Source organism: Neopsephotus bourkii, unplaced genomic scaffold (genome assembly GCF_033783945.1).
Source record: "Neopsephotus bourkii isolate Nb327-2 ecotype Australia unplaced genomic scaffold, CSIRO-AGI_Nbou_v1 NB_565, whole genome shotgun sequence".
NCBI lineage: Eukaryota > Metazoa > Chordata > Aves > Psittaciformes > Psittacidae > Neopsephotus > Neopsephotus bourkii.
Window position 1 is genome coordinate 2,340,641 of NW_026901066.1, and position 25,653 is coordinate 2,366,293.

At 40.8% G+C, this 25,653-nt stretch overlaps 2 protein-coding genes and 2 long non-coding RNA genes across 6 annotated transcripts in view; 1 reads left to right on the forward strand and 3 right to left on the reverse strand.

Moving 5' to 3' along the window:
* Positions 1-699: 699 nt before the first annotated feature.
* LAPTM4A (lysosomal protein transmembrane 4 alpha) lies at positions 700-13,774 on the reverse strand. The gene is made up of 7 exons (XM_061351223.1): positions 13,619-13,774; positions 6,412-6,532; positions 4,818-4,894; positions 4,594-4,716; positions 3,304-3,399; positions 1,962-2,060; positions 700-1,465 (listed from the first exon to the last, which is right to left on the reverse strand). The coding sequence occupies exons 1-7, from the start codon at positions 13,715-13,717 to the stop codon at positions 1,391-1,393; spliced, it is 690 nt and encodes a 229-aa protein (XP_061207207.1). The 5' UTR covers positions 13,718-13,774; the 3' UTR covers positions 700-1,390.
* On the forward strand, positions 6,482-9,334 carry LOC133211103 (uncharacterized). The gene is made up of 2 exons (XR_009725108.1): positions 6,482-6,558; positions 9,013-9,334. It is a non-coding gene; the product is annotated as an uncharacterized LOC133211103 (long non-coding RNA).
* A 1,451-nt stretch (positions 13,775-15,225) lies between the features above and the next one.
* Positions 15,226-18,644, reverse strand: LOC133211095 (uncharacterized). Its single transcript, XR_009725107.1, has 2 exons — positions 15,912-18,644; positions 15,226-15,673 (listed from the first exon to the last, which is right to left on the reverse strand). It is a non-coding gene; the product is annotated as an uncharacterized LOC133211095 (long non-coding RNA).
* Positions 18,645-22,498: 3,854 nt separating this feature from the next.
* Positions 22,499-25,653, reverse strand: part of LOC133211096 (protein LYRIC-like) — a 28,448-nt gene continuing 25,293 nt past the window's right edge. For 2 of the 3 annotated variants that reach the window (XM_061351204.1, XM_061351203.1), the window contains exons 9-11: positions 24,876-24,995; positions 23,331-23,460; positions 22,499-22,874 (exon numbers count right to left, since the gene is read on the reverse strand). In XM_061351204.1, the coding sequence (XP_061207188.1) occupies positions 22,819-22,874; positions 23,331-23,460; positions 24,876-24,995 (306 nt within the window). In that variant the 3' untranslated portion in view covers positions 22,499-22,818. Of the gene's footprint in view, positions 22,875-23,330; positions 23,484-24,875; positions 24,996-25,653 lie in introns of those variants that run through there. The other variant, XM_061351205.1, reaches the window with a different exon arrangement.

The window sequence follows — 25,653 nt, forward strand, 5'->3', positions numbered from 1 at the left end:
GAAAACTCAGGAAACTATTACTGATGGCATGGTAAGGACAGAGGGAACTTACAGACATGTTAGGGGAACAGAAAGGAAACATACTTGAACAGGCTGGAATAACCAACAATCTTTGTGCTGTAGATATTTGACTCCTTTTTTTTCCAGAGTTTGATCCCAACTCCCTTTTATCTTCCAGTGTAGGAAGCCATTTTTTCTTCAGATACATTAGCAGATCACCAAGTTATGTTTTACCTCTTAACTACAGAGAAGGAAGAGTAGAAAGTTCTTCAGCTGAGTTTGTTGTTCCTTTTTTTAGAACATCCATTCAATAACTTAGGACATTTTCCAGTGTAAACCACACCGTAGTCCCTCTGGGTGTCTGTCCTGTTCTTAATGCGTGAGCTCATCAGGCATCAAATTTGCCCTGAGAGCCTGAAGCTTCCAGTACAATTCCCTTTTCCCAGCTTATGCGTTAAATAGCAACCAGACAAGAAGACAACTGAGTACATGATCTGCAAAGGCTGCAAACTGAGCATAATACCTCAGAGGGAATACCCATTCTCCACCCACAGGAAGACATCTGCTGAAGAAGAGACCAGCCACTAAACAACCCATAGGAAGCTCATGTACATGAAGCTGCATGTATGTGGGACCACTTGCAGCACACTGAAACACTTAAACCCCAAACCCAGCAGACAAACCAAGTGAGGCTACTAGTAAATGTTTTGTAAAAGATTTATTTAAGTAACCTTTATCACAAAGAGAAAAATACATATAAGATTAGAAGCATGCAACCATCTTCACATTTCTATTTATTTTTCTTGCATTTGTAGCACATGGTAATAGATGTCCTGTGCCACTCTCACTTCTTCCTGAAAACTCCTATGTTTCAAGACATAGGATAACAAAGAAACCCACAATGAAGGTAAGATAACATATCAGGAAAGTGCAAAGTAAAAAAAGTCACATATATACCACATTCAAACCCTGTCCCCCTCCAGAAACTGGATAAAGGCAAACTGTCATATTGCTGCACAACCAGATTGTCTTTATGACCTACTTTACAAAAAAAATATAAATTAAGGGTATGATCCTGCAGATGCTTATAATTGTAGCTAACTTCAATTGCAGATTGGCTCAGTTGGTATTATTAAAAGCCACAAGTTAGTCACATGCATAAGTTCTTGCAGTATAAGGCCCTAAGGCAAGAAAATGTTTAAGAGCATTAAGGAGAACAAAAATTAAAGCAAACAAAATCACTCTCAGATGTGTTTTGCTTAGTAAAGTTTGTATCAAACAGTTGAAACAGAACAGTTTGCTCCTAAAGCCCTGAATATTTTTATTTGCAAGATTAAAAGACAGAACCCCCAGGAAGCTGGTACAGATGTTAATCAACATAAAAATTGCTTCAGGCAGGTATGTAGGGAGGTGGAGGTTCCTTCTCAGGCATCTTCACTGCCATTTCATAGGTGGGCAGAACATACTGAGGAGAAGACATTTTGAAGAGATTAATGTAAAGGTTTAGGAAAAAAAAACAAACCCCAAAACAACAAAAGTGTTGTTGCCCCATCAGCATCTTAACCCTCTGTTGCAGGTAAATGTTTAAGAACTTGCTGCTGTTTCCAGTAAGACAGTGATGAAGCGGAAGAAGGTGCAATGGTGTTTACCGCTCTGCTGAACCTAACCAAAGGTCATCCATTCCACCCCACCACCTCTAGGTTTTGCAAAGCAGCAACAAAGAATTTGACTGGTGTCATCAGAAAGCTGCACTACAAGAACATTCACGGACTCCTCTCTATAAAGCCTCCTACTTTATGCACTGTAAGATTGTAACTAAAAAATAACCCACCATAAAATCAAGCTGCTTTAACTTTTTTTCATTTTTCTAGTCTTTGTTTAGAAAGCTGGACAAGGGTTGTAAACATACATGATACAGTGTTTTTATACAGGTTCCTTTTATTTCAAAAAAGAGGTTTTACCTGTGGAGGAGCTTCAAAAGCCGGGTACACAGCTATCTCTGGGAAACGTCCGTTGCTGATGTATTTATAGCAGTTCCATACACAGTTAATTAGATATGCCTAAAAGAAGAGAGATTTCTCTTTTTAAAGACCTCATACAAATTAACTGATTCAGAAATCAGATGCTGGCTTACATTCATATGACAAAAAGGAGCATAAATCAACTTAGTCAACACATCCCTAAAGCACAGTTGCCATTTCCCAGATGTAGCCATGCATTTAGCTTCTGCTATAACAATGACTCAGAGCATGAGCCACACACACGTTTTAGCAAAAGAATTCACGGATCCATTCAGCTAATCTATCTGCCTCAGCAGTGCTAGTTGAATTAATCCTCAACTGGCTCGTGCTTCTGTGGGTATCAGTCCAAACTTGCCAGGAGGAAGATGAGGAGGAGGAGGAGGAAGATAAACCAGCACAGTCCTACTCATCCCTGAGATAACATTGCTACTTGTCCAACTACCAGTGAGAAAAAGAAGGCACAAACGCACAACTGGGAAAGGCAAGAAGATGGCAGAGCAGCCTGGACTTTCAGTTCGCATTAACTGCTGCAGAAAGACATCCTGTCATGTTGCGTAGATTATTACGTTTTTTATTATCATCATCTGTATAACATTAATCTCTCAATTTTTCACTGTCAGGCTAGCATGTGGTTATACACAAGGTACTGAATTTTCTAATCATTACAAAAATCTACCATATTAGGCTTCCACTCCCTCAGCAAGACATTCCTCTTGGAAAAAGTACAGAGGATTAGGAAAATTCTTTTTTATTCATTTTTTCTTAAATACAATATAGAATCATAGAATAGTTAGGGTTGGAAAGGACCCTAAGATCATCAAGTTCCAACCCCCCTGCCATGGGCAGGGACACCTCACTCTAAACTATCACCCAAGGCCTCGTCCAACCTGGCCTTGAACACTGCCAGGGATGGAGCATTCACAACCTCCTTGGGCAACAATATGAATGCAGTAAAGGAATATTATCATGGCCAATGTATATTACCAACTCGTTTCTCTAACCTGCTTTGTCAGCACAACAGTTTTTGTAATTCAAATGAATGCCTCTGTATTTAGATTTGCAATAAGAAAATAACTGGTCAGATCACCCTTTAGTAGATAGAAAGATGCAGCTCTGAATTAACCTATGCATTTCCTCCTTCCACTGCCTTCCTTTCAAAACATTCACCCCTGGTTTGTTAGGCACAGTGAGTGACAACATCAAGCACTGGGAATTAACCCAGACTGATAACATCTTTATATAGTAACTCATGGAACAGACACATGTTTAAGTTTTAACTTACCTTTAAGATGATAAATAAAGCAAAGACCACCAAAACAATAAACAAGAGACAGCTGGAGTCCAAGGCAAGAAGATCATCTTTGTAAGGGAAATCCGGCTAGTTAAAAAAAAAATAAGGAAGGGAGAGAAAGGGAACAGATAAGCGTGAACACTGCATAGTAACAAATATGACAGAACATCCAAACTTCACACCAAATGCAATCAAACTCTTGCATAAACTACTCTGCCATAAACAAAGAGCTCTGTTTCTCACTAGTTTCTTCTTTATCTTCCCATGAAGCACAGTATTCGTACTGCCTGTTCTGCAAGAACAGGTCAGTTCAGAGAAGGGCTACCTATACAGCAGCCTTGTACTATGCCCCTACTCACTTCCTCAACCCCATGCTGATACAAATATCCATGAAATTTCCTTTTTAACAGCCGTAGCACAACATTTGTACCTGTGGTCCACTACAAGTCTTCAATGACTTACATGTCAATTACCCCCTGTCAGTCCAACAGTAAGTAACATGTGTGCAAAGCAGAACACAAAAATTTGCCCAAGCTTAAGAGCTAAAACAAACAACTTGTGAGTTTCACCCTTCTGTTTCCCTGACCACAGTAACAAAGCCTCTCTCCAATACAATTTTTTAATCTATTTTTAAAAGTTGTTTTTTTTTTACATCTACTTGAACAAATCTAAACACCAGCCAGAAAGAACGTGTAAACACCATTAACTCAGCATATTCTACCCATTGAGTCTTATTGCAGTTAAAATATAGGCAGTGTTAATGAAAACTCTTTTACAGTTTCCTTAGAAGATATTGTTGCAAAATAAGAAGAGCCATGCAGAACGTAAAAAGGAACCCTCAGAATCCCAGATCCCATCCCATAATCGTGTAGGATCCTATACAGCTACACTTATCTATGCTTTTCTTCCCTTTCCCCACCAAATAAGCATCAACACATTTTCAATCTGCAGGAGCAAACCTACAGTAGAACCACATTGCTTAAAGGGTCACAAACATTATTGTTTTGAGTACAAATGCAGCAAAGACAGTTTAAACCAACAATTCCCATCACAATTCTTTACTCTCACTGGCTTTCCTTCTAGGGAACAAGGACACCTTTAGCACTTCCACCTCTGTTAAAGTCTCCTTCTTATAACCACCCTAGCACTCACCCCCTGTGGCTGCTGTAGTCTGAATTTCTCATTCTTAGGCACAGGAAAGTAACTATAGCTTAGTCACACAATTAAACCAAAGTTTAATTTCAAATGTAAAGGACTAACTGAAGCTGAACAAACACTTACCAACTGATCCAGGTAATCCTTGATTCTGGGCAGGTAGGTTAGAGAACTGATGGCAACCAGACAGCTGAGCACAAAGTCAAAGAGCTGGTAACAGAAGAAGGGGATGAGCCAGCCTACACGATGCTAAGGAGTGGGGGGGAAAAGAAAAATAGTGACCCTCTGGAAGATACTCGGTTAAAAATTAAAGTAGCAAGTTTTAAACCAGGGGCTATAAACATACTTACAGCAATTGCACCATACACCATCATTGCACTGATTGTGAACATGAGGAGGGAGATTGCAAACAGAACACAAGCATTTTCTGCATTAAAAGAAAAACAATCATCAGTCATTTCCTGTAGCTGTCACACTGCATCTCACAGATACCTGAGATCTATCCATCACCAGGTTCTGCTCTCAACAGTTACATTTGATCAAACGAGCAGCAGCAGAACCAAGTTAAGTCTCATCTTTACCAATGGGAGAAGACCTGATTCAAGAAAACCAGAAGGCATTTGTAAAAATCCCTCTGCCTTAATCAAAAGCCTGAACAAGGCTCAAATACATGAGTTAGAAGCCTGACATAGACTGACAGTAATGCAACATAAAGATGCTGATTTGCAATATACGTCAGTGCTAAAGTTATGTGGGTGATTATCTTTACAACTGGAAAGAATTTTAAGTAAAGCCAGCCCAGTATCAACCTTTACACTTTAAAATGGTTTGATTATATAATTCAGTCATTGGTAGCAAGAGTAGCACGGTTCCTTCAGTAACAATAAGGAAAACAGGAAATCACTGCATGGAAGGTATCCCATTATTTACAAGAAAAGGCAGCTGAACAGAAGCCAAGTGGTAGCAGAATCCAGGACACTCAGGGAAACTGAATGATAAAGATTCTTCCTGTGTATCACAATTACTGATGACAGAAAAACAGCTGCTTTCCACAAGTTAGGTTATACTCACTCTCATACAGCAAGCACAGTTCACACTTTTAAACACAGAGAAAGAAACCAGTTTGAGAGTCTATAGATGTGTTAAGTTAATGCTTTTAGCAATGCTGAAGCCAAACTGTTGTGGTTCCCATGCTTGAAAGAGATGATCTGAGAATCATAACTTTCTAGTCTGCAACTGATTTGAGAAGATACAATGCAGAAGCACTCATTTACCCAATTCAGTACAAGATAGTATCTACACACACAGATGGCATCAAGAAGGACGTCCTCCCATGACCAAAATACACTGCATTGATCAGGAAACCCTAAGTACTCAGCATAAGCAGCAAGTACTGTTACTCACAATAGCCACATGGCACAATCAAAATCGTAATATCCCTTCATGCATACAAAACCCTCTGGCCTATATCCTAACATGGCAAACAAGAATCTTAGAGTCAAAAGCACATGATAGCCATTTGACACTAAAAGTGTTTCAGTCATATAAGCTTAAGGCTACCAAGAACACCAACACTCATTACTGAACATGTGACATTTTACATGTATCTGCTTTAATTTCATTTGAAATCTTGGCAGAGGTGTTTGTCCCTTTTCCACTCTCATTTCATTACTAGCAAATGTGAGATACAGTCACAGGTCAGAACTGAGAAATCTCCTCAAGCCAGACCATGAATAATTAACATGAAGACTATAAAACAGAACTCTGGAACCCTCAAAAACAGTCCTGTAGTACAACTCAATCCCAGAATAATTAAAAAGAACTTCAGACAACAAGACAACCATATAAAAAAAGCTGTATGCATGTTACACATCTAGTGTAAGGCAATTACACCACGATATTGCACGCTTTATTTCTAATCAGACAACAGAATTGTACACCTACCAGTCACTCTCTCAGAAGCATAGTAATTTCCGATGACTTCATAGTGGATATCAACAGTTGGCACTGTATTTGGATGAGTCACCTCTACTGTCAGCAAGATGCCCATCAGCAAGTTCACCACCTGAGAAGGATCACAGTTACCTAAAGGTTATTTACACTGAAACAGCTATGAGCTTCTCAAAGACACATTAACAAAACTTTTATTTTAGTTAGAATCTTTGCTTTACCGGGGGGGGGGGGGGGGGGGGGGGAAAGAACAAAACCACCCAACACAAAACTGAATAAAGTTTCAATATGGTTTAGTTAAACTACTAACAACCAGAAGAGCACTGAACTCTTGCTAGTTTTAATGAATCATAACTAAACAACTTTGTAAACAAACAGGATGGATAGGGTTTGTAGAGAGCAAATGATATAGTTTAAATGATGCTGCATGATGAATGCAGAGATCCATGAACCAGAAAACTGGAAACAGTTAAAAAGGCCAGGAAGGAAACAGACACAACAAGGGACATCTGGAAAGAGTTTATGCTTTCTACAACAAATTGAAAGGCAGAGTTAACTCAATGCACAAATACGGTACTGTACCCTTCTCTCAGACAGCACTGAGGGGGCAGGCAGAACAAGGCAATGTGTAAGCATCACACAGTAAATACTGAGAGCATGAGGAATAACTTCCGCTACAGCTCTGATCAAATGTAGCTTGCTTCTTGGTTTCTTCCAAGAAATGAAAATTTAATACAAGGACTGAACGCACATGCAGATGTCTCTCCCCTCACATTTTGTTACATACCAGAAATGCTTTCAGTACTAGTAAGCTCAAGAGAATCAAAAGTAGCTGAAGATTCTGGAGGGGGGTGGGGTTGGGGGGTGGGGGGAAACAAAAAAAAACCCCATGCCTTCACAGTATTTACAACTTATTCAAGACTTACAGGGCACAATTTCTGTTACTAGTATGTGGAGAGACATGCCAAAGGTTGCATAACAAAAAGAAGTGTAATGGTGGCATTTTGAAGCTGCCAATCAGTATTCAGTGCAGGCACCGCCAGCAGGATCTTTCACAATTTGCCTCAAGAGAAAATAACCAAACTGGTTTGCACTTTCTTACAACTTACACATGTCTGCCTGATAGTTCTTACACTGGCTTGGTTCCAGGAGTTAATAATAGCAGTAGTGGCTATGCACAATTACAAAAGTTTTCAGTAACATAAAAAAAGCTTTTGACCATTTAAAAGGAGTTTTAGCTTTTAAGACTTAAGAGTTCCTACCATCAACTCACTGTTGCTACCAGGTTTTGTTTTTGCGGGGTTTCCCCCCCCCCCCTTTAAACAGGATTTTGTTGTTTGGTTTAGCTTTAGTGGTTTGGGTGTCTTCCGCCCCCCCCCGGTTTATAGCTATCATGGCAATAAGCTCGCTTACTCTTTCTGCTAAGAAGAACCTTTCAGTGAAATCAAAGCTGATCGCTCTGTAGAAATGCTATCATGTCATCATGTATTATACAAACTAATTAGAAATTCCAGCTACTTTCATCCACTTGTATCCTTTGTTTTATGCCTTGGAATGTAAAAATACAGTAACTAGTACAGCTGCCAATGAAGAACTAAGTTTAGACACCAATATGTTTAGCCTTGAAACGAGCATATTTTTCCCCCTCACAACACACTTCTTTCAGGGCTTACTGTCAAGTTGTTCATCTGCCACTTGTCTTAGGTCTTGTATTTTGCTTCCCCATTATTCAAATGTATAGAATACTACATTCTCTTACTATTCCCATTTCATCCTTCTGTACTCTGGCTTTCTGCTCTCAAGGTATTTTCCAGGCTTCTATTTCCTCCTCTCAAAGTAAACCAGCGATACTGACCTACACTTTATGAAGTAACTTCCTGCTCTATACCCGTTTTAAAAAGCCTATGTCAAGATTCAGATCTCTGGCAGTTCAAGCACTGATTTCTACTTCATAAAACACAAAGAGGCACATTTATTTATTACTTATACACAATCAAAATTATAATTGAAACAGTGATAAAGTTCAGGACAAAATTCAATTATTACTTAAATACCAAGTTTTACTGCCATGATTGGCACTCTGCCTCAAGGCAAAGAGTAAGCAGCACTTGAATTAATATAGAAGTACTCAAGAACCTGAATGCCTTGGAATGGTGAGACTGATCCTGCATTTGTTGCTTTTTTATCCTATTTTCATTCTATCCGTGGTCCTAATTTAGAATACTGAAGTCCTTTGCAATTTTCACTAGTTACTGAATGCAGTTTTAAGTATTACTTTATTTTCTCAACCTGAAATGGCATGAAGGAAAACAGAATATTAAAGAGTTGTTCAAAATCCAATCTATTAGGTTCAATCAGTGAGAGAGAATAAAAATAGTAACTTAAAAAACAAGAAACCCAAAGCTCTGCCAATAAACACCCCAGGGTTTCCAGGACTCCATTACTACTATTTGTCAATCACATCACAGCACTGAGCAATTCATCATATTCAACATATGGATTTCAACTAAGAGTAACCAACAACTCAAAACTAGTAGTCCTTTTAAGCACAAAGCCAGAACCTGCATTTTAATCACCAACATTCTTCTTTCACAGAAGCTTGATTTAATAGCAAGACCACAATGCCAGTTTCAACTTGATAGTCAGTGTGACTAGCAGCAAGAGTACAGTTTGAATTGCAAGGCATCGTCAGAGCTTCAACAAACATACTCGCTGTGAATAAAATATAAGTTCACAAATGGTGTATATGGGGAAGTCAGAAAACTCACAGCACAGGTAAGCACCAGTGTCAACTGAAGATTATAACCACCATCCCCTTAAGAGCTGACAAATCCAACTTGGTGAAGAGTGCCCTATTCTGAGGCGATACCTCAGGAGACCCAGCAGTCTCCAACCTAGTCTTTTTTGTTAGAAAGTTTTTTTAAAAAAAAAAAGAAAAAAGAAGTACAAAATGGATGTTCAAATTCTGATTCAAAATATGACTCCACTAAGATGAAAAAATTTAGTTTTCTAGTAATTTAAGAAATGTATTTTGCTGTTATAGTTGGGATAACTGATCTCAAAGTTTCATGTAGCTTATATTAAAATTAAAAAATACAGTATCTGGTATTAAAGTAGAAAGTCAGCTTTTTTGGTACAAACTGGTAACAAATATTAGCTCCCCATATGATCAGAACTCAAATGGTTGTGGGATAAGCATTATCTTTTCAATCAGTGAGCTGTATCTCCATGGTATACATTTAAAACCCAATTATGCAAGTGCTTTGTCTCTCTGGAGGCCTGAGCACAAAGTCCAGGTTTCCTCAAGCACTACAAGTAACTAAAAGTATTGGACATAAACAAGAATTCAACTTATAATTTGCTTATTCCTTCTTAAGAGCGAGAAAGAAGAAAATTGCCCTGCACTACTCCACCTTCTCATCTCTGACTTTCCCTGTGTTTTTTCTTAAACATGCTTCTGAAGAAACAAACCAAGATGGGGGGTTTGTTTTGGTTTTTAACCATACTGAAATAATAAAAATAATAATTTTAAATGGGGTGCTTCAGACCTTCTAGCACTTTCAAGATTAGGCTGGGACAAGTTACATTTCTTCATTTCTGGTGATCTTGTTCAGTGAACAAATGACTCGAGATCCTCCTCACCCTCCTGCTAACCAGTAGCAATTGCATCATTTTGATTCCATCGCTGAAGTCTGCTGCCAGAATGAAACAGCCACTCCCTCCAAAACAATGCTAGTACTTTTGAAGTGTTTATTGAACTTTGATCTGATTTTTGCTAGCACAGTGTTCATACTTCCGGTTTCTGGAAAACATTGCCTAGTAAGAAAGCTTACAGGAAGAAACAAACTCCAAAACCACACATTTGCAATTATGGAGCTAGGAATAGGAGGTTTCTGTTTCCTTCCTACACAGGACAGCAGTGGGTGTTGCAGAGTAAACCAAACTGTATTAGCACAAGAACTTAAGTATGAGTATGCTAGAAACATTCTTAATTCATCTTTTTGCACATACAGCTTTATGTATTTATCAGAAACAACAGCACATGCGTAGAAGACAGTTTGACCACATAGCATCAACAGCAGACATTTTTATAAGATAGTATCTTATATGTCTCTCTAGACTCACTACTCAATAAGGACAGTGATATAATTGGTCTAGCAAGGAGACAAGTTAATTAGATGCAAGGCTTGTAAGTACACAAATAAGCAAGGAATAGGAAAATGCCTAAAGAAACTGTTACATAACGCATATGTATTAAGTAGCCAAAACTCTTATCTTACTAAAAACATCTGGAGTAGACTGCTATGCAACTCCATTTTGTGTTTGGTATCAAATTCCTTCAGGACTGCTCAGCACAAGAACATAGTCTATCCAGTAAATAAAAGCTGACCAAGATTTTCAGTAACATGAAGCTATTGTTGAACTGAGCATTCTCCCCCACCAAAAAGCTACCTCCCTTGCAAAACAAACAAACAAAAAATAAACTAAAAAACCCCCACAAATAAATGAAAAATCCCACCCTAAGAGTTACTATTTGTCCCACCTACAACTTTCAAGCACTAATTTTAGAACTAATTTAGACATACTTATCACAAGCTAGTGTCTGAAAGACTGAAGTTAGTGACACACTTAAATGTTGCATTAATCACCTTAATATGCCCTAGGCCATTTAATTTATTGTCAGCAGAAAAGTAAGTTTAATTACCACTGCCCGAATTATACTTGGCTTTCAAAAGGTATGAATTATAGTTGAATTCTGATTTAAAGCATTAGGCAAGACCACCTAAGGCTTCATGGTAAGACCTTACTTATTTCAGCTCAAACAGCTAATAATTGTCAGACTTAAGAGTTACCACCTTTTCCCAGCTGACAGCTGGAAAGAAATGGGTAAATATTTTCAATACGTAGTTAAGGTGATACAGTTTATAGAAAAAGCACAGCTGTGAAGTACTTCACATGCACACTGCTACCCTGAACTCACTTTGTTCTTCCCTTCTAGCAGCCTGAAATCTGTTGCAATTACAAGAGAACAAAGCAACACTTGGTCTCACACACTACTCCAGCTCTGAAGCCATCATCGATGACCCACATACTTCCCACTGTCGGTCTGTGAGCACTACAAATACTTGCAGAGACTCAGGCAGGAGGGAGAGGTACTACATCCGAGCAACAAGATGCTACGGAAGCACAGCAAGAGAGGTAGAAGCTGTAAGTACTACTGGGTCTGTGGCCATAGAAAATACACCCCTGTCCACCATTCCACCAAGTTCCTGGGTTTCTAGATGCTCCTGCAAGCAGAAAACTAAAGCAGAGAAGGCAGAAGGTTTGTAACAAGAATGAGTGCCTCTTTACTGTTAACAATTTATGCTTTTACTTGAGGTACCAGAAGCATATTCTTGATCTCCTCTACCAGCACAGGGTAAAACTTCTGGAGGGTCTGCAGGTTACCAGAACAAGTCTCCTGTTCAGTACTGCAAGGACCTTACTTTTCTATTTTACATGAACTAATAACAGAGCTTAATCGAGGCCACAACGTTTTTTTTTTCAATTTCCTTTTGAAAAAGGAGAAAACAAAGAGAAAAAAACCAAACACCCCCAAAAACAAACATACAAAAACAAAAACCAAACAAACAAAAAAACCAACCCAAAACCAAAACAAAACCCCCAAAGCCCCTTTCCTAGAGTTTTGGTACACTTCCCACCACCCACCTTGCTTTTTCTTCCACTCTCCTGCCGTTTTATTGCTCGTTTGTAAATATTTTTTTTAATCAGTGGAACTACCAATATGAAAGGAAAAAACCCCCAAAAAACCTCTACCCATATATTTGCTGAAGATAAACCATGAACTCCACAAACTTCAAACCCCCACTGCCTGTAAAAGCACTTTCTGTACATGGCTCCTTTATATCAAGGCACAAAAATTCAGCATTGTCTTATTTTTATAATCTGGGGAATGATAAAGGAGAATACAGGCTTTGGTTACAGCTTCAGGAGAACAGAAAAGGTATGATGTAACATTTTTAAACTATCCTCACATTTTTTTTTTTACAGCCCATGAGGGTAAGGGGAAGGAAAAACGAGGAAATTACTTCAGTAAAGAGGAACTCAGCTTACCTTTAAGAGAACTAAGGGAAATTAACGCTCCATGTCTTAACTTGCTGGTACTATTGTGAAAACAGCATTTCACTCTACTGCAAAAATATCCCTTTAACATTTCAGCTCCACCACTACAGCACTCTCTCAGAAAAAGCACCCACCAGTCAAAAAACGAGGTGTTTTGGAAACCAGATCTCTTTGTATTACCCCTCTGTGTTGAGAATACAGAGTACCAAACAACTGGAACTTGTTGAAACGCTTTATGGAAAGCTTTTCAACAAGTGGAAGTCATGCTCATTTTGAAGACCTTCATCTTCCTCTCAGAAGTTAAACACTACTCAGGGGAACCACATCTTAGAATTATAAAATCACAGAATGTTTGGCTTGGAAGGCGCCTCAAAGCTTATCTAGTTCCAATCCCCTGCCACAGGCAGGGGCATCTTGTACTTTACCAAGTTGCTCAAAGCCCCATCCAGCCTGGCCTTCAGCTGGACAGCCACAACTTCCCTGACGTACCCATATTCCAGTTTCCCCAAGCATCTCCTCTCTTACCAAGGATATTTTCAGGACTGCCTGAAACACAAGTCCCTATGCCTCCAATCCAAGAAAAGTAATAGTAACAAAACCCCTCACGGAGCCACATTAAGATGCCCTGAACTTCTACTTGATTTTCTTTCCCTAGCCGCCACAGATGAGGCCACCGGGGAACAACTGTGTCAGGCAAGCTCGAAACACACTCCAGACGGAAGAGGGGCTCGAATCGCGCGGATGACTGCAGGAAACCCATGCAGCTTCCCCCGCCGGGAACACGAGGCACAGTCTTAACAGCTGGCAAGACACAGCCGACTCCCAAAGTGGGGACAACTGCTGCGGTGAGAAGCAGCCCCGCTGTGCCCACCCCCACAACTCCCTCATGGCCCCACTACAGCCTCGCCACAGCCCCCCTCAGGACCCCCCGGCCCGGCCGCATGCGCGCTGTCCCACACCCGCGCACCAAAGCTGGGCAAAAGCCCAGCTCCACGCATGCGCGCTGCACACCCATCTCCCTCCCCCCCCTCATGACCGCCCCCTCAGCGGCGCCGTCCCTCCAGCGCCGGGCTCTCACCATGTACCAGGTACCCAGGATGATGGTGCCGGTGCGCACATGGCAGCAGCCGCAACAGCGGGTACTGTAGAAGCGGTCCCGGCTCCGCTTAAAAGTCATGGCGGCGGCGGCGGCGGCAGCAACAACTTCCGTCCTGCCTGCAAGCTTACGACTCACCCTCTCCAGCCACTTCCCCTCCAGCTGAGAACCATAAAAACCCCGCGCACGTCACTGCCCCTCTGACCAATCAGTCGCCGCGCGGGGAGTGCCTGCGGGAGGGTTAACGCGTTGCCGCGGCAACAGGAGATTGGCGGAGGTGCAGGCCAATCAGAGCACAGCTGGGTGCGATGCCTTGTAGCTTACCTGCAGCGGTGGGTTGGGGTTAATGGCTTGCTTCGTGTTTCAGGCCGTTCGGCGCGGCTGATTTCTCTCGGCCCCTTGTTCCCCTCTGGGCTCTACTGAGGCACAGCTCCGGTGGTTCCTCGCGCAGTGCCAGTGAAGGCTGGCCGGGGCAAAGGCTCGGTTGTGGCCTCCGAGTAGGCAGCCAAAGCCCTAAGGGGAAGATTGTGTTGCCCAGCGACAGCCCCTTCCATGAAAAACGGGAGGAGTTGTCTCCTTAGTAGAGCCCGAAGTGGCTTGCTTTGAGGTGCTACCAACATTCCATGGCTTTGGCTGAAGTCCAGCCAGTACTGTACAGGGTTTAATTCATTTAAACTCTTTGTTCTTTGCTTTAATTTCTTGGATTAAATTATTAATATTTTGTGTTACATGCTAAGAGGATGTGTGATAAAAGGGTAAATAGGAGAGTTTTGTGAGCCAAAGTCCCTGTAGATGAGTAGGTAATAATAATAGTGCATTCGTCACACTGAAAATTGCAGGTGCTGCCAGATACCTGTGTTAATTAGAAACTGTTTAAGTGCTGCCTTCGTATGTGTCTGGGTTAAGAGGTTGCTCCGCCACTTGGACACCAGGTCATCCGTTCCCACATGGAGCAGGACCTATAAACCTCCCCCAGCTCAGGGGCAGCTGATGGTTTTTGCAGACCTGAGCTGTTGGTACAGATACACACGCAGTTTATTTAAACCTTGGTGCAGCTGCAATTATTTCCTTCTTGGCCTTGTACAACCAACACTCTGTGTTTGCTGTGCGTATATACACAAAGATGTATGTAATTTGTCAGTATTAATACTGAGTTTCCTCATTATGAACAATGGGAAGGTAATGAGGGTGACTGTACTTGTTCTTTTGATATATTCCAGATCCTACAATTAACACATTTTATTGTTTTAGCAACTTAGTCTATTTTTAAACATGAGCTGTTGCCGAGTTTTCTTTATTTACTTAAAGGCTTTAAAACTGACCTTTTTATTTTAAATCCCCTGTGTTCCACAATTGGTATTTTTCTTCCGTAGGGTATATTTCGTTTTTGAATAAACATGTTGTAAGTGCTGCTAAGACTGCTCTAATGATCCTATTATAAACTATTGTTTATTTCTTTAATGATCCTAATGTTCTAAGCCCTGGGCACAGATGCTTAATTATCAACAGTCTGATTTAATGTAGCCAAACCGGAATGATTTTAATCAATACCCATGCATGCATGTAAATAAATAGAAAAGGAATGTGCATTTTGTTGTAACCAGTCATTTAATAAATCAGTTTTCTCACTAATGGCACTTGGGAAGCCAAAGCCAACTGTACGCCTGAACTGATTACATTGTTCCTGAAAAGCTGAGCACCTCTCCCTCCTGTTGATTGGTCCCTGTGTGAAACAGGAATCCTTAGGAACAGCTAAGAGAAAGCAGTAGCCTCTTGCTTGAGTTTGGGCATCCACTTGGAAACACCTAGATTCCATTCCCAACTGAAATGGTTTGCGAGGGCAAGTGTTCCCATGAAGATCTTGCAATTGGACACTTTGCCTTGACTAGCATTGCTGGCAGCTCTCATATCAGGTTCAGATCTTCAGAGCTGTTTTCATGAGGTGAAAGAACTCTTAATTAAGTGTTCGTATCAATGTCAGCCAGGGTCAGAATAAAAATTGATGTGATTCCTTTGAGCTTCATGGCTTGTTATACCCTGTAGACAACAAAAGACACTGGGAAGAATAATATGAATGTCATTTAACATCACAAAGCAGCTTTCCACAGCAAGATAGGCTGATGACAAAATATTGAGTGTGCATAAAAAAAAACCGAAAAATCACTCTCCAGTTTCTCCACCCTCAAAAAAAAAAAAAAAAAAAGTATTTTGAGAATTACTTCCTTGTTTCCTGTACTCTGGGGAAGAGAGAATAGGCTAATGATTTTAGTCCTACCGTCTGTGAAAGACTCCAGTTCTTTCATGCCACAGGCGGCCCAGATGACCTCAGGCAAGAAACCTCCTTCTCTGAGCCTTAATTCTGTCATTTTTCCTAGTTCAGAGAGGATTTGTGAGGCTAAATGTTTTAAAAATTCTGAAGGACTCCACTAATGGACATGGCAGCCAGAGAAAATCTCAGAGAAACAGCAAGTACTGATGATAGACTTTCCTTCCCAGATAGCAGAGCAACCTTGACACTGCAGGACCAAATCATCCACTTGCACAACAGTGAGAGCAAAAGCCTTACTCATTCTGCAAGTGAGAAGCAGCTGCAAAAGAATTATTCAGATTCCTTTACCAGCAAGGCACTTAACTCCTTCCCTTTCAGCAGGTAGGGAGAGAACAAGTTTTAATATCACGGTGTTCCTCATTAGCCAAACTTGTTCGATCTTTCAAAATCCGTGTCTAGACAGGAGATTTGAACTTCTGTCTTGAGAGGGCCTGGCAATTTTATACCAAGCACATTAGTTTTTAATAATGATATTTTAAAATAATACATGTGACAGCAGAACAGTAAGGATCGGGCAAATGAGTTGCCAGAATCCACTCTCCTTCAGCTGCTTCAAAAAGCTGAGTTCAAAACCTGCAAGATGTCAGAACAACAGAGCACTAAGACTGTTCTACGCTGATTTTTGTAATTCCCCAGTCTCTCCCTTTTGTTCCATTCTTCAGTCTATCCCTGGCTAAAAGATGTTGGTTTAGACTTATGCTGTAATCATTACTGCTCTGTGTGCACTGAACTCTTGCCAGGTTGCTTATGAAAGACAAGCTGTTACTCTCCTTCAGCATTTGCTCTGTGTGTGTGTTTGTGTGTGTGTGAATGTGTGAGGGGAAACCTACAGACCATAAGCTGATAATCATACATAACCTCCACAGGCAGAGTTGATAGCATTTTATAATTAAAATCTTGTCCTGCTTGGAACTGGGGACACTGAGGCACGGTGAGCTGAACTGATTTGATCAGCACCATGAAGGCTAGTGAATGCAGTAGGAACATCAAACATATCTCCTGTCATATGGCTTCTTTGCCAGGGAATAAAAGGTAGAGTGTAGGACATGTGGAGCTTTTCTATCTCAAATGGAAGGCACTTGAGTATAAGCATAGTAACAAGCTACTTCTGTTTTTTTCCCCTAACTATTCTCTAGGCATGTTTCTCCTACTCTATAAGATAATGTAATAATTAAAAAAAAAAAAGAGGATAGGTGACTTGGCTCTCAGACTCAGTTATTTTCTGCACTGAACAACCATTTTTAAATTAAAAAAGCAAAGTTTTTTCAACATCAGAGAGAAACTAATGTCTTTACATAGATACTGCAGTACATAACACTGGATCCATACAACAGAATTTAGAAAAACCAATAGCACTGGTGCAGAAAATGTGAAAAATATCTGGTCGGAGAGCATGGATTAGCATTTTGCTTCCTTAAAAAATATAAGAATGTATTGGAGTAAAAGCAAAGCATTAACATATCAAAAAAAGGAAAAAAAAACCCAGAAATAAATTAGTCAGGAGGGAAACTTTCCTGTTGGTGACTCACACAGTGAAATTCTAATGTTCCTGAATTCAGCATTAACAAATTTCAACAGGCTTTTTCTCCAAGATGGATTCTGCTAGAAGAAAACAAGCTAATTCAAAGATTCAGTAGTTTCTTGCAAGAGATAAGGAAGTAACAAGAATGTATCACATGGAGTTTTGTGGTTATTGGCTTTTACTTTTGTTTATTGAATTAATCAAAATCACTTTGGGGTTCCTAATGTAATGGTCCAGGCTTCTGTAGTTTTTGTTGTAGTTGAATACTGTTAATAATATGAATTATCCTTTACCAGCAAGGGTCAATTTAACTCAGTTCCAGACCTTTTAACTCATAACAGATGGATCAGAAAGTCAGAGTTAGACAAAGCAGCTAAAATATGACAGCGTGATGTAAAACTTCTATTAGCACAAGACTGTGTTTCTGGGTTACTTGCTGTTCACTTAGCTTTTCTGAATATTAAACATTGAATAAAAATTCTTGTATCCATTCAGAGAATCAAAATCTACTAAACTAGAAGAGCTGTGGTTCATTTATAGCAGCCTTCATGCATCAGAGGAGATATAAAAACGTCTAAAAATAATGTAATCTAAATTGGTACTTGCAATTTCAGATATCTCAGTACTTTCACATGATGAAAAGTGAGCAGTAGACTTCCTGGCAGTCTTCCCTTCCAGCCCTCAGCCCAAACTTGCCTCTCCATGAATCTTGGCACGATAAACAGGAGGAGCCTGAGGACCTGGATGCCACCTGCTCAGTGAAGTAGGAAGAGTTACCTCCAGGTGACTGTTATTTCTTTACACGTTGGCTCTTTGAATGGGTTTACAGTTTGAGACATGGGCAAAGTTTTTCATGAGAAATACAGTGGCAGGCATCTGATGCTGCCAGAAGCGCTCAATAGAGTCATGTATCACATCTCTTTAACTTGCTTCCACCACTAAAGGAAAATAGTGCATGCAAAGAGCAATCAAAGTTTGACAGGAAATAAAGTTCACCACATTTGTAATAGACTCCTGATGGGACAATACCAGGGTCAATTACTGTTAGAGAGGCTTTTTCCCAAGAAGACACAGGGAGTTTGTTTCTGAGACCAATGTATTACACTGTCCTTCCAGTACAGGAGGACACTTCCTTTGCAGATGCTGTGGAGCTGAATGCTGCCCATACTTGAAAGTTCAATTTGCCTTGAAAAGACCCTTGGGTCTGGTTCAGTACTACCACAGAAGAAGGACAAGACCTCATCTTTGTAGCCCATCACTTAAAACCCCCCTCTTCTCAGAAGGAGTCAGCTACCCTTAGAAAACATTCAGTATTATGGAGCAGGTCTGTGTGACTTTCTGCCAGGCAGTTAACATGTCTACCTGCAGATATTTTAGCTGTGCCACTGATCTGCAGATTGTGTGGAACCCTGATAATTATATGATCATTTACAGATAATCATGGAACAACAAGCAAAATTCCTCTCTGTGGTTGCCCCACTTAACCCTGATGGTATTATACCACAGTTTAAGTGTGAAGCAAAGCTCCAGCCTCTGCATCTGCATCCTGCAGTCTGCCTATGAGTAAACACAGCTTTATAGGTCATGAATTACAGCATTAACCACATCTTAATCCCTGAAATACTCACAGACCCATTGCTCATGGATATGGGATGTAGCCAATCCTCCACTTTCAGAAGGCTTCCCACAAGAAAGAGCATCATTACAAAAATAGAGCAGACTGAGAAAGTTGAAACTTAAAGCAGTATTTCATTATTTGCAGCTGCTGATGTAACAATTAATTGCTTGCTCCTAACCAGATCATAGATGTTTTCTCAGCCATGCTTCATCCCACCTCCTACACTGTGGCTGTGCCAGAGGCTTGGTTTCCAGCCACTGGGTTGTCTGCAGGTACAGGGAGAGCTTTTGGGTGTTCCCAAGGCATATGCTACTCAAGCAAGTAATAAATTGCTTGGGGAAAAAGAAGGGGGAACCAGCTGGATCTGGCCCATGAACTGGTAATTAGACCACAGTGGATTGATGAATGAGAAAAGAGAGGCTACCCTAGACTTACCCTTTTAGGGGGTAAGTTACACAGAGGATGGAAACATTCAGCTATAGCACAAGCAATGCTCCAACTTCTTGGAGGGATGCTGAATCTCCTGTCTGAGGACTTATGCTGGTCTTCAGCTGCTGAAGATCAGAGACTAGAAGAATGAGCATATCTAGCACATTCATTTAACACTCCCAGTGCCAGAAGCAGCATAGCAGGCTGTTGATCTGTGCAGAAGAGTTAATTTCCACAGAGGAGAAGAGGAAATGTCTTAAAAGCATAGAAACCAGGGAGCAGCCTGAATACACAGTGTTGAAAGGAAGGGAATTTCCGAAGGGACTCAACAGTCTGGATTTCAAAGGTGCTGGCCATCTGCAAAGACAGTTTGTTAAGCTGAGCAATGGTTTTTCAGCCTCTGAGGACTAGGAAATGAAAAAGTGGAAGTTAACAGCAGTTGCTGAGTGATTTTATTTGGTTGTTTTTTTAAACTCAGTCCTCTCACTGAGGAACCAGACCCTCAGCACACTTGTCCATCCCTGGGAGTCCGTGTAGCAGCAGATCTGGGGAATGCAGCGCAGAAAGGCTTCAGGCATGTATCAAACAGTACCCAAATACCTTCCTGACTACTCTCAGCAATGGTACCAATACTGCACATGAATCACAAAAACAATACAGACACCAAACTTTCCCTGAAGAGAGGTTTGCCTTAAGACTTAAGACTTAAGAAAGCCTACAATCAACTACAATCAAGTATTCAGTTGAAGGAATGTATTTTCTTTGCTTACGTTACTATGTATTATTAAATCATGTGCTGCTATAAACTACTGAGCCCTTCTCTATTACAGTGATGACTTCCCATCTGTGGAACAGTGGAGGCAGAAGAAAAACACAGCTCTCCTGATACCACTGATGGCAGTAAGAGTGGTACTGATGAATTTGTGAGAAAAACTAGGTAATACAATTTACTGCTGCTTTTCATCAGCATCACAGTCAACTTGTCAGTATTACAGGTCTTGATTGCTATTTTATCCCAACAACAGAAGAATGTCATGAGGATTTCCTAAACATAAAAGGGTTCAGATGAAGTAAATATATTAAAAAACATTTACAGTACACCAAAAAAGCTTGAAAATTAAATTATTTTAGACAAAACCACATGCTCTTACTCGCACACATACAAACTAATTAAATAATACTGCTCTTGAATGCTGGGCTTTGGGCAAAAGTTTTGATATTTATTGTTAAAACAATGAACATTTGAAAAAACATAATTACACAGACATCAAAAGGTTTGCAAGCAGATACAGAGGAAAAATACAGAAGAAATCTGGAGCCTCTCTTTATCTCCTTCATTCTTCCTTTTTTTTTGATGACAGAGGTTATCTTCAATGTTAAGCAAAGACCTTGAGCAACATCCTGGCCCCAGTGAGGTCAATGAATGAATGTTTTCCATTGGCTTCAGAGATAACAGAACTTTAGTCATTACCCACATACTCTTCTAAATCCTTGAACTTCCTGTACTTGTTTCTCCAGTGACGCCTTATATTTTCGTGTTATGCATCTGCTCCAAACCAGCTACTTTCCAGATAAAAGCTCTTTGGTCTATTCAGTCTCCTCATAAACTGCCATATTTTGCCTACACTGAGACACAAACACCAAGACATGCAGAGTCTAGATAGTGGGCTTCTAAGTGGTAGGAGTTAAGAGTACCCTTCACCTGCCTGTCTGAAACAATCCTGCTGTGCTGAATTTTCAGGACACGCTGTACTGATAACTACCCAAACAGTCACAGCACAAGCACATATAGTAGCTAAACTCCAAACACAAATACAAAATCCTCTGAAGGATACAGCTGCGTTGACAGCTATGCAGATGAAGGCTGTCAGGTAATAGCATAGAACTCCAGGTAAAGCTGAGGCAAGCCTGCATCAGGGACTGGGTGGCTGCAATGGCAGAAGCACATGGCTCTCTTCCATCCCAGTGATGCAATCAGGAGTACTGCTGTGGCAGAGTAAAGCCATTATCATCCCTAGTTGCTCAGTGTTCCATGTGAAATGAGTTTCAGCACATCAGCCCAATGCTTACAAACTTGCATACATTTAACACGTTACCCGTGTAATCTTCCCACACAATATCCAAAGGCACAAAGTCCAATGCAGATGGAGATTTGGCAATCACTGCCTCATGTTTGAGGCAGCACTTCTAGGATGGGTCAGGTGGAGGCACAGTCTCAAGACCCTCTGATGGAACCCTCATAGCTGCCAGTAAAGCTACAGCTCCTTTAGAGATAAAGGGGTTCAGCTTTTAGTGCTGACAGCTCTGTGCTTTTTGTAAACCTCAGCATTCAATTGTAACACATTCCCTCCTCCATACCATAAGCCCTCTGACAACGAGAAATACACACTCTTCAATAAATACTAAAATGGCATTTTAAAAAACTTCATTCATAAATTACATTTATATTGGAATATTTAACAAAATTATAAAAACCTTCAGATATCAGATTAAGAAAAATTATTTTTAAAAGTTACTTCAGTCTAAGTACAAATGCAACATGCTTTGGACATACAGACTTTAAACTTTAGCCCACCATGAAACCTGAGGAGAAATAAAGGGTTTAGATCATCTTTCCAAATAATTTTAAAACCTCCTTTAGAAATTTTCCCTTGTAGAACAAGTTAGCCTGATGTGGCATGAAAAGTATAAATTCATCAAGGTATGAGACAATAGTCAGAAAACAGCAGCTAATGAAGTTTAAAAAGATTTAGGAGGTTTAAGAATGATCATTGTATTCTCCCTTTGTCTCTGACCAATGGTTCCTTCTGTACATTACTAGCCTGTCAACGAGTACCTCTGCAAAAAAGCCAGAGGAGACCAGACTAGCTGGTGGATCCCCCATGGGACCAAAGTACAGTCACAGTCAGGAGCATCCTGACTATTTCTACAATGGCATATAACATTACAAGTTGACAAACAACATGACAGTGAAAAACTGAAAGGACTTAATGCAACCAGTCAAACCCCATTCAACAGCTTTTAACCAAGGGCAGCAGTTGGTAAATGAACAGCTACTCCGTTCCAATGCCACCTCCTGTGCACAGTGTGCGCATTCTCTCCGTTCTCTCACTCACTCACGCTCTCTGGGTCACTGCTCCTCTTCTCCTCTTTCTCTCCCTGGGAGGTCTCCTAGAGCCTCTCTTTGCTTTGGACTCAGTGCAGCACCACAGAAAGCAGAATCCTTGCAGCTCACTAGCATGCCTGCCCCATTGTGTTTTCACTCTGGCAGCTGCGCAGCTCCTTCAAGTCTCTTTCTTCATTTTCTTCCTCTTCCTCCTCTCCTTTTTTCCAGGTACACCTGCCATACAAACAAGGGCGCCAGTGCAAAAACCTTCTACATGCAATCACATCCCTGGACACTGCTGAGTTTTCACCTGAAATGAGTATTTTGGGGTTCTCAGATATGTGTTACAAGGGCCACCTATTTTCAAGGGTAATCCAAAGTCATGGGAAGGGCTGTGTATGTTTTTAGCAGGCTCTGACTCACTCACACACACATCTGCTTCTATTTCACATTTAAAAGCACTGTGCAAAATACTAAATGCAATAGTAGTTTTGCTTATTAACTCTAACAGGAGCAGGAGTATGTATCTGTCACAGAAAAACCTCAAAGTTTTACAGAGCCTCTCTAAAATATGACACAGTTAAAGAAGTGTTTCACATATCCTCTTAAAAACACATTTGTGAACACTCCTCAGATTATGCATTATTCTGAAACCAAAATTCATCAGATGTTCAAAAAACAATCACTTACCATTACTGGGTGAATTAATAGCAACATCCAAGGAGTTTTTGAAGGAAGCACAGACTGCATGACCGCTATGCTTTCTGGATAAAAAGTCCCTTGGGCCTTTTTCCATTCTTGTTTCCAAACCTGGCTGGGGCTTAATTGAAACAATATGTTTCACTAAGTATATGAGTTAAATAAAGCATATGCAAGTACAAAATATCAGAGAAAATGTCATTATTGGAGGGAATTAGGGTATTTGAAGAAACAGCAGGACAAATTAGTTTATAAATTATTAGAATATTCTGGCATGTCATCTACCTACTTTGTTTTAGAAGGGATTAAAATGTTGAAATTGTCTTTCATTACCATCTTTCCCCTTGTTTCCCTCAGTGAATAGAAGTACGGCAAGATATATTGAGGGGAAAGTACTGTAACTGTATAGTGAGACTGAAGACTAAGACGTGATTGCTAAATGACCACAGTCCACAGAGGTAGCACAGAGTGTGTGATGAGCAACTTTGTATATGTGGCTTCGTATGTAATTTCAGTTTTTTATGTCTATCTCCAAAGGATGAGCTTGCACAGCAGCAGGCACCAGCACTTGGGCCTGACATGCAGCATGAGCTCCCTGTGGCCCATCATAAACACGCAGGAAGAAACTGCTGTCCTGAGGAGTCTGAACAGCATTATTAAGATTATTCATTAAGGTACATACAAAGCTAAAGCAACTAATTGAATGTGCAACAGAGAGAGTGGCCTGGCAGCACCCTGGTAACTGATGGGTTGCTGTAATGACCACATGGATTGTGGTCAGTGAGTCAGTTAAAAGTGTCTCTCTTAAAATGAGAGCATCAAGAGTTCAAGGGAACAAAACTGTCCTGAGGATCAGGGAAGATCAGAGTGGGTGTGAGCGGAAGACAATGATATTACACAGCATACAAGTCCAGAGCCACATTCAGTGACGAGTGAATAAAAAGCAATTAAGACATTATGGGGGGTCCCCCATTTCACTGAGCAGCAAGGACATCACCACCAAGGACTGGTCCAAAACCCAGTCAACAATCTGTTCCTTTGTACCTCCCATTCCAAACAAGCTGACATTTTCCACAGCCTTTCTCTGTTGTGCTCTGAGACATTTTGTCCTCAGTGTTTTACTGGTGTAACACTGGTCTTGCTTTATCTTCACTAGCTTTTGGAAACCACATTTGCATTACTGTTAGTATCTCCAGGTGACCTTCCACCATGGATAAAACACAGCCCAGCTGTACACTAAACCTGAAGTGCATTTTCCTGAGAATGCATTTCTTCTTCCATGATTAAAGCCATCTGTTCCTCTCTGCATTGCAAAATCAAACTATTTTGTAAATGTGTTGGGGAATACTGTATTGCAAAAACTCACTGGTCACTGTGCTCACCCTTCTTTTATAGGAAGGCAGGGAGAAGAAAGAAGAGGAAGTTAGAAGATGGAGAGGAAGACAAACCCCCTTAGATCACATCACCCTAATGGAGAAGACACCTCTCTCTGTTCTTGGAAAACCAGATACTACTCTGGGAATACAAAATACTCACAAGCCTCAGTCCTGCTCCATCCTTTGCTTTCTTCACTTCCATTTTCTTCTGCTGCTGCTGCATTTTGCTTTTGAGTCCAGAAAGGCAGAAATGAATGAATGCTTCGCTTTTCAGCAAATCCTGAAAGCATCAGGGATTTTATGAGAGGAGGTATGGAGCTGCTGATCCATTTTTTTCAGTAAAACTGGTTACCTCCAGGAGCATGTGCTGACACTGTACAATCAGGGCATGTCTCTGGGTAAGGTACACACCTCAGCTTAAGACAGCTCTTTGCAAAAAGCTCAATATGCTCTTCTCACTGCTGTCAAAGAGGGTCATTGCCCTGCCCTACTACAAGGCAAGTCAAAGAGCAAGTCTTCTACCTCTCCACAACTGCATCACTGTCAGCAAACTCTCTCACTTAAGTAAACACATCCCAGCTGCTTGCAACAGTGTGAAGGCTGGTGCCAGCTGTGGACTCTGCACCTCTTTTAAGCTCCAGGTATTCAGGAAGGTCAGTGGCAATAGAAAGAGTTCATCACACAGGGTGGCAAACACCTGATGTTTGCTGCTCAGGGCAGCAGTGCCACCACATGATGAACTCCCAGAACAAGCCAACTCACACATCCTGCAAGTGTGTCCCAAGCTCCAGCTCTCTCAGACAGATCAGGGGAATTACCATTCCAAGTGCCTCCTCCCACTGTGGGAAGGCCCCCACAACCAGAGGAGCCCGTCTTTGGGGCAGGTTTGGACACCTTGGTCTGGCTGAGAGTGATCCCAGTGGAGCAGCTCTTCCTTG

Coding starts and splice junctions, on each gene's coding strand:
- LAPTM4A (XM_061351223.1), bottom strand. CDS start 13,717: ATGACTTTTAAGCGGAGCCGGGACCGCTTCTACAGTACCCGCTGTTGC. Junction 2,061..3,303: donor CTTTATTTATCATCTTAAAG/GTAAGTTAAAAC, acceptor CTCTTCTTTTAG/GCATATCTAATTAACTGTGT. Junction 1,466..1,961: donor CTTTTGAAGCTCCTCCACAG/GTAAAACCTCTT, acceptor TCTTCTCCTCAG/TATGTTCTGCCCACCTATGA.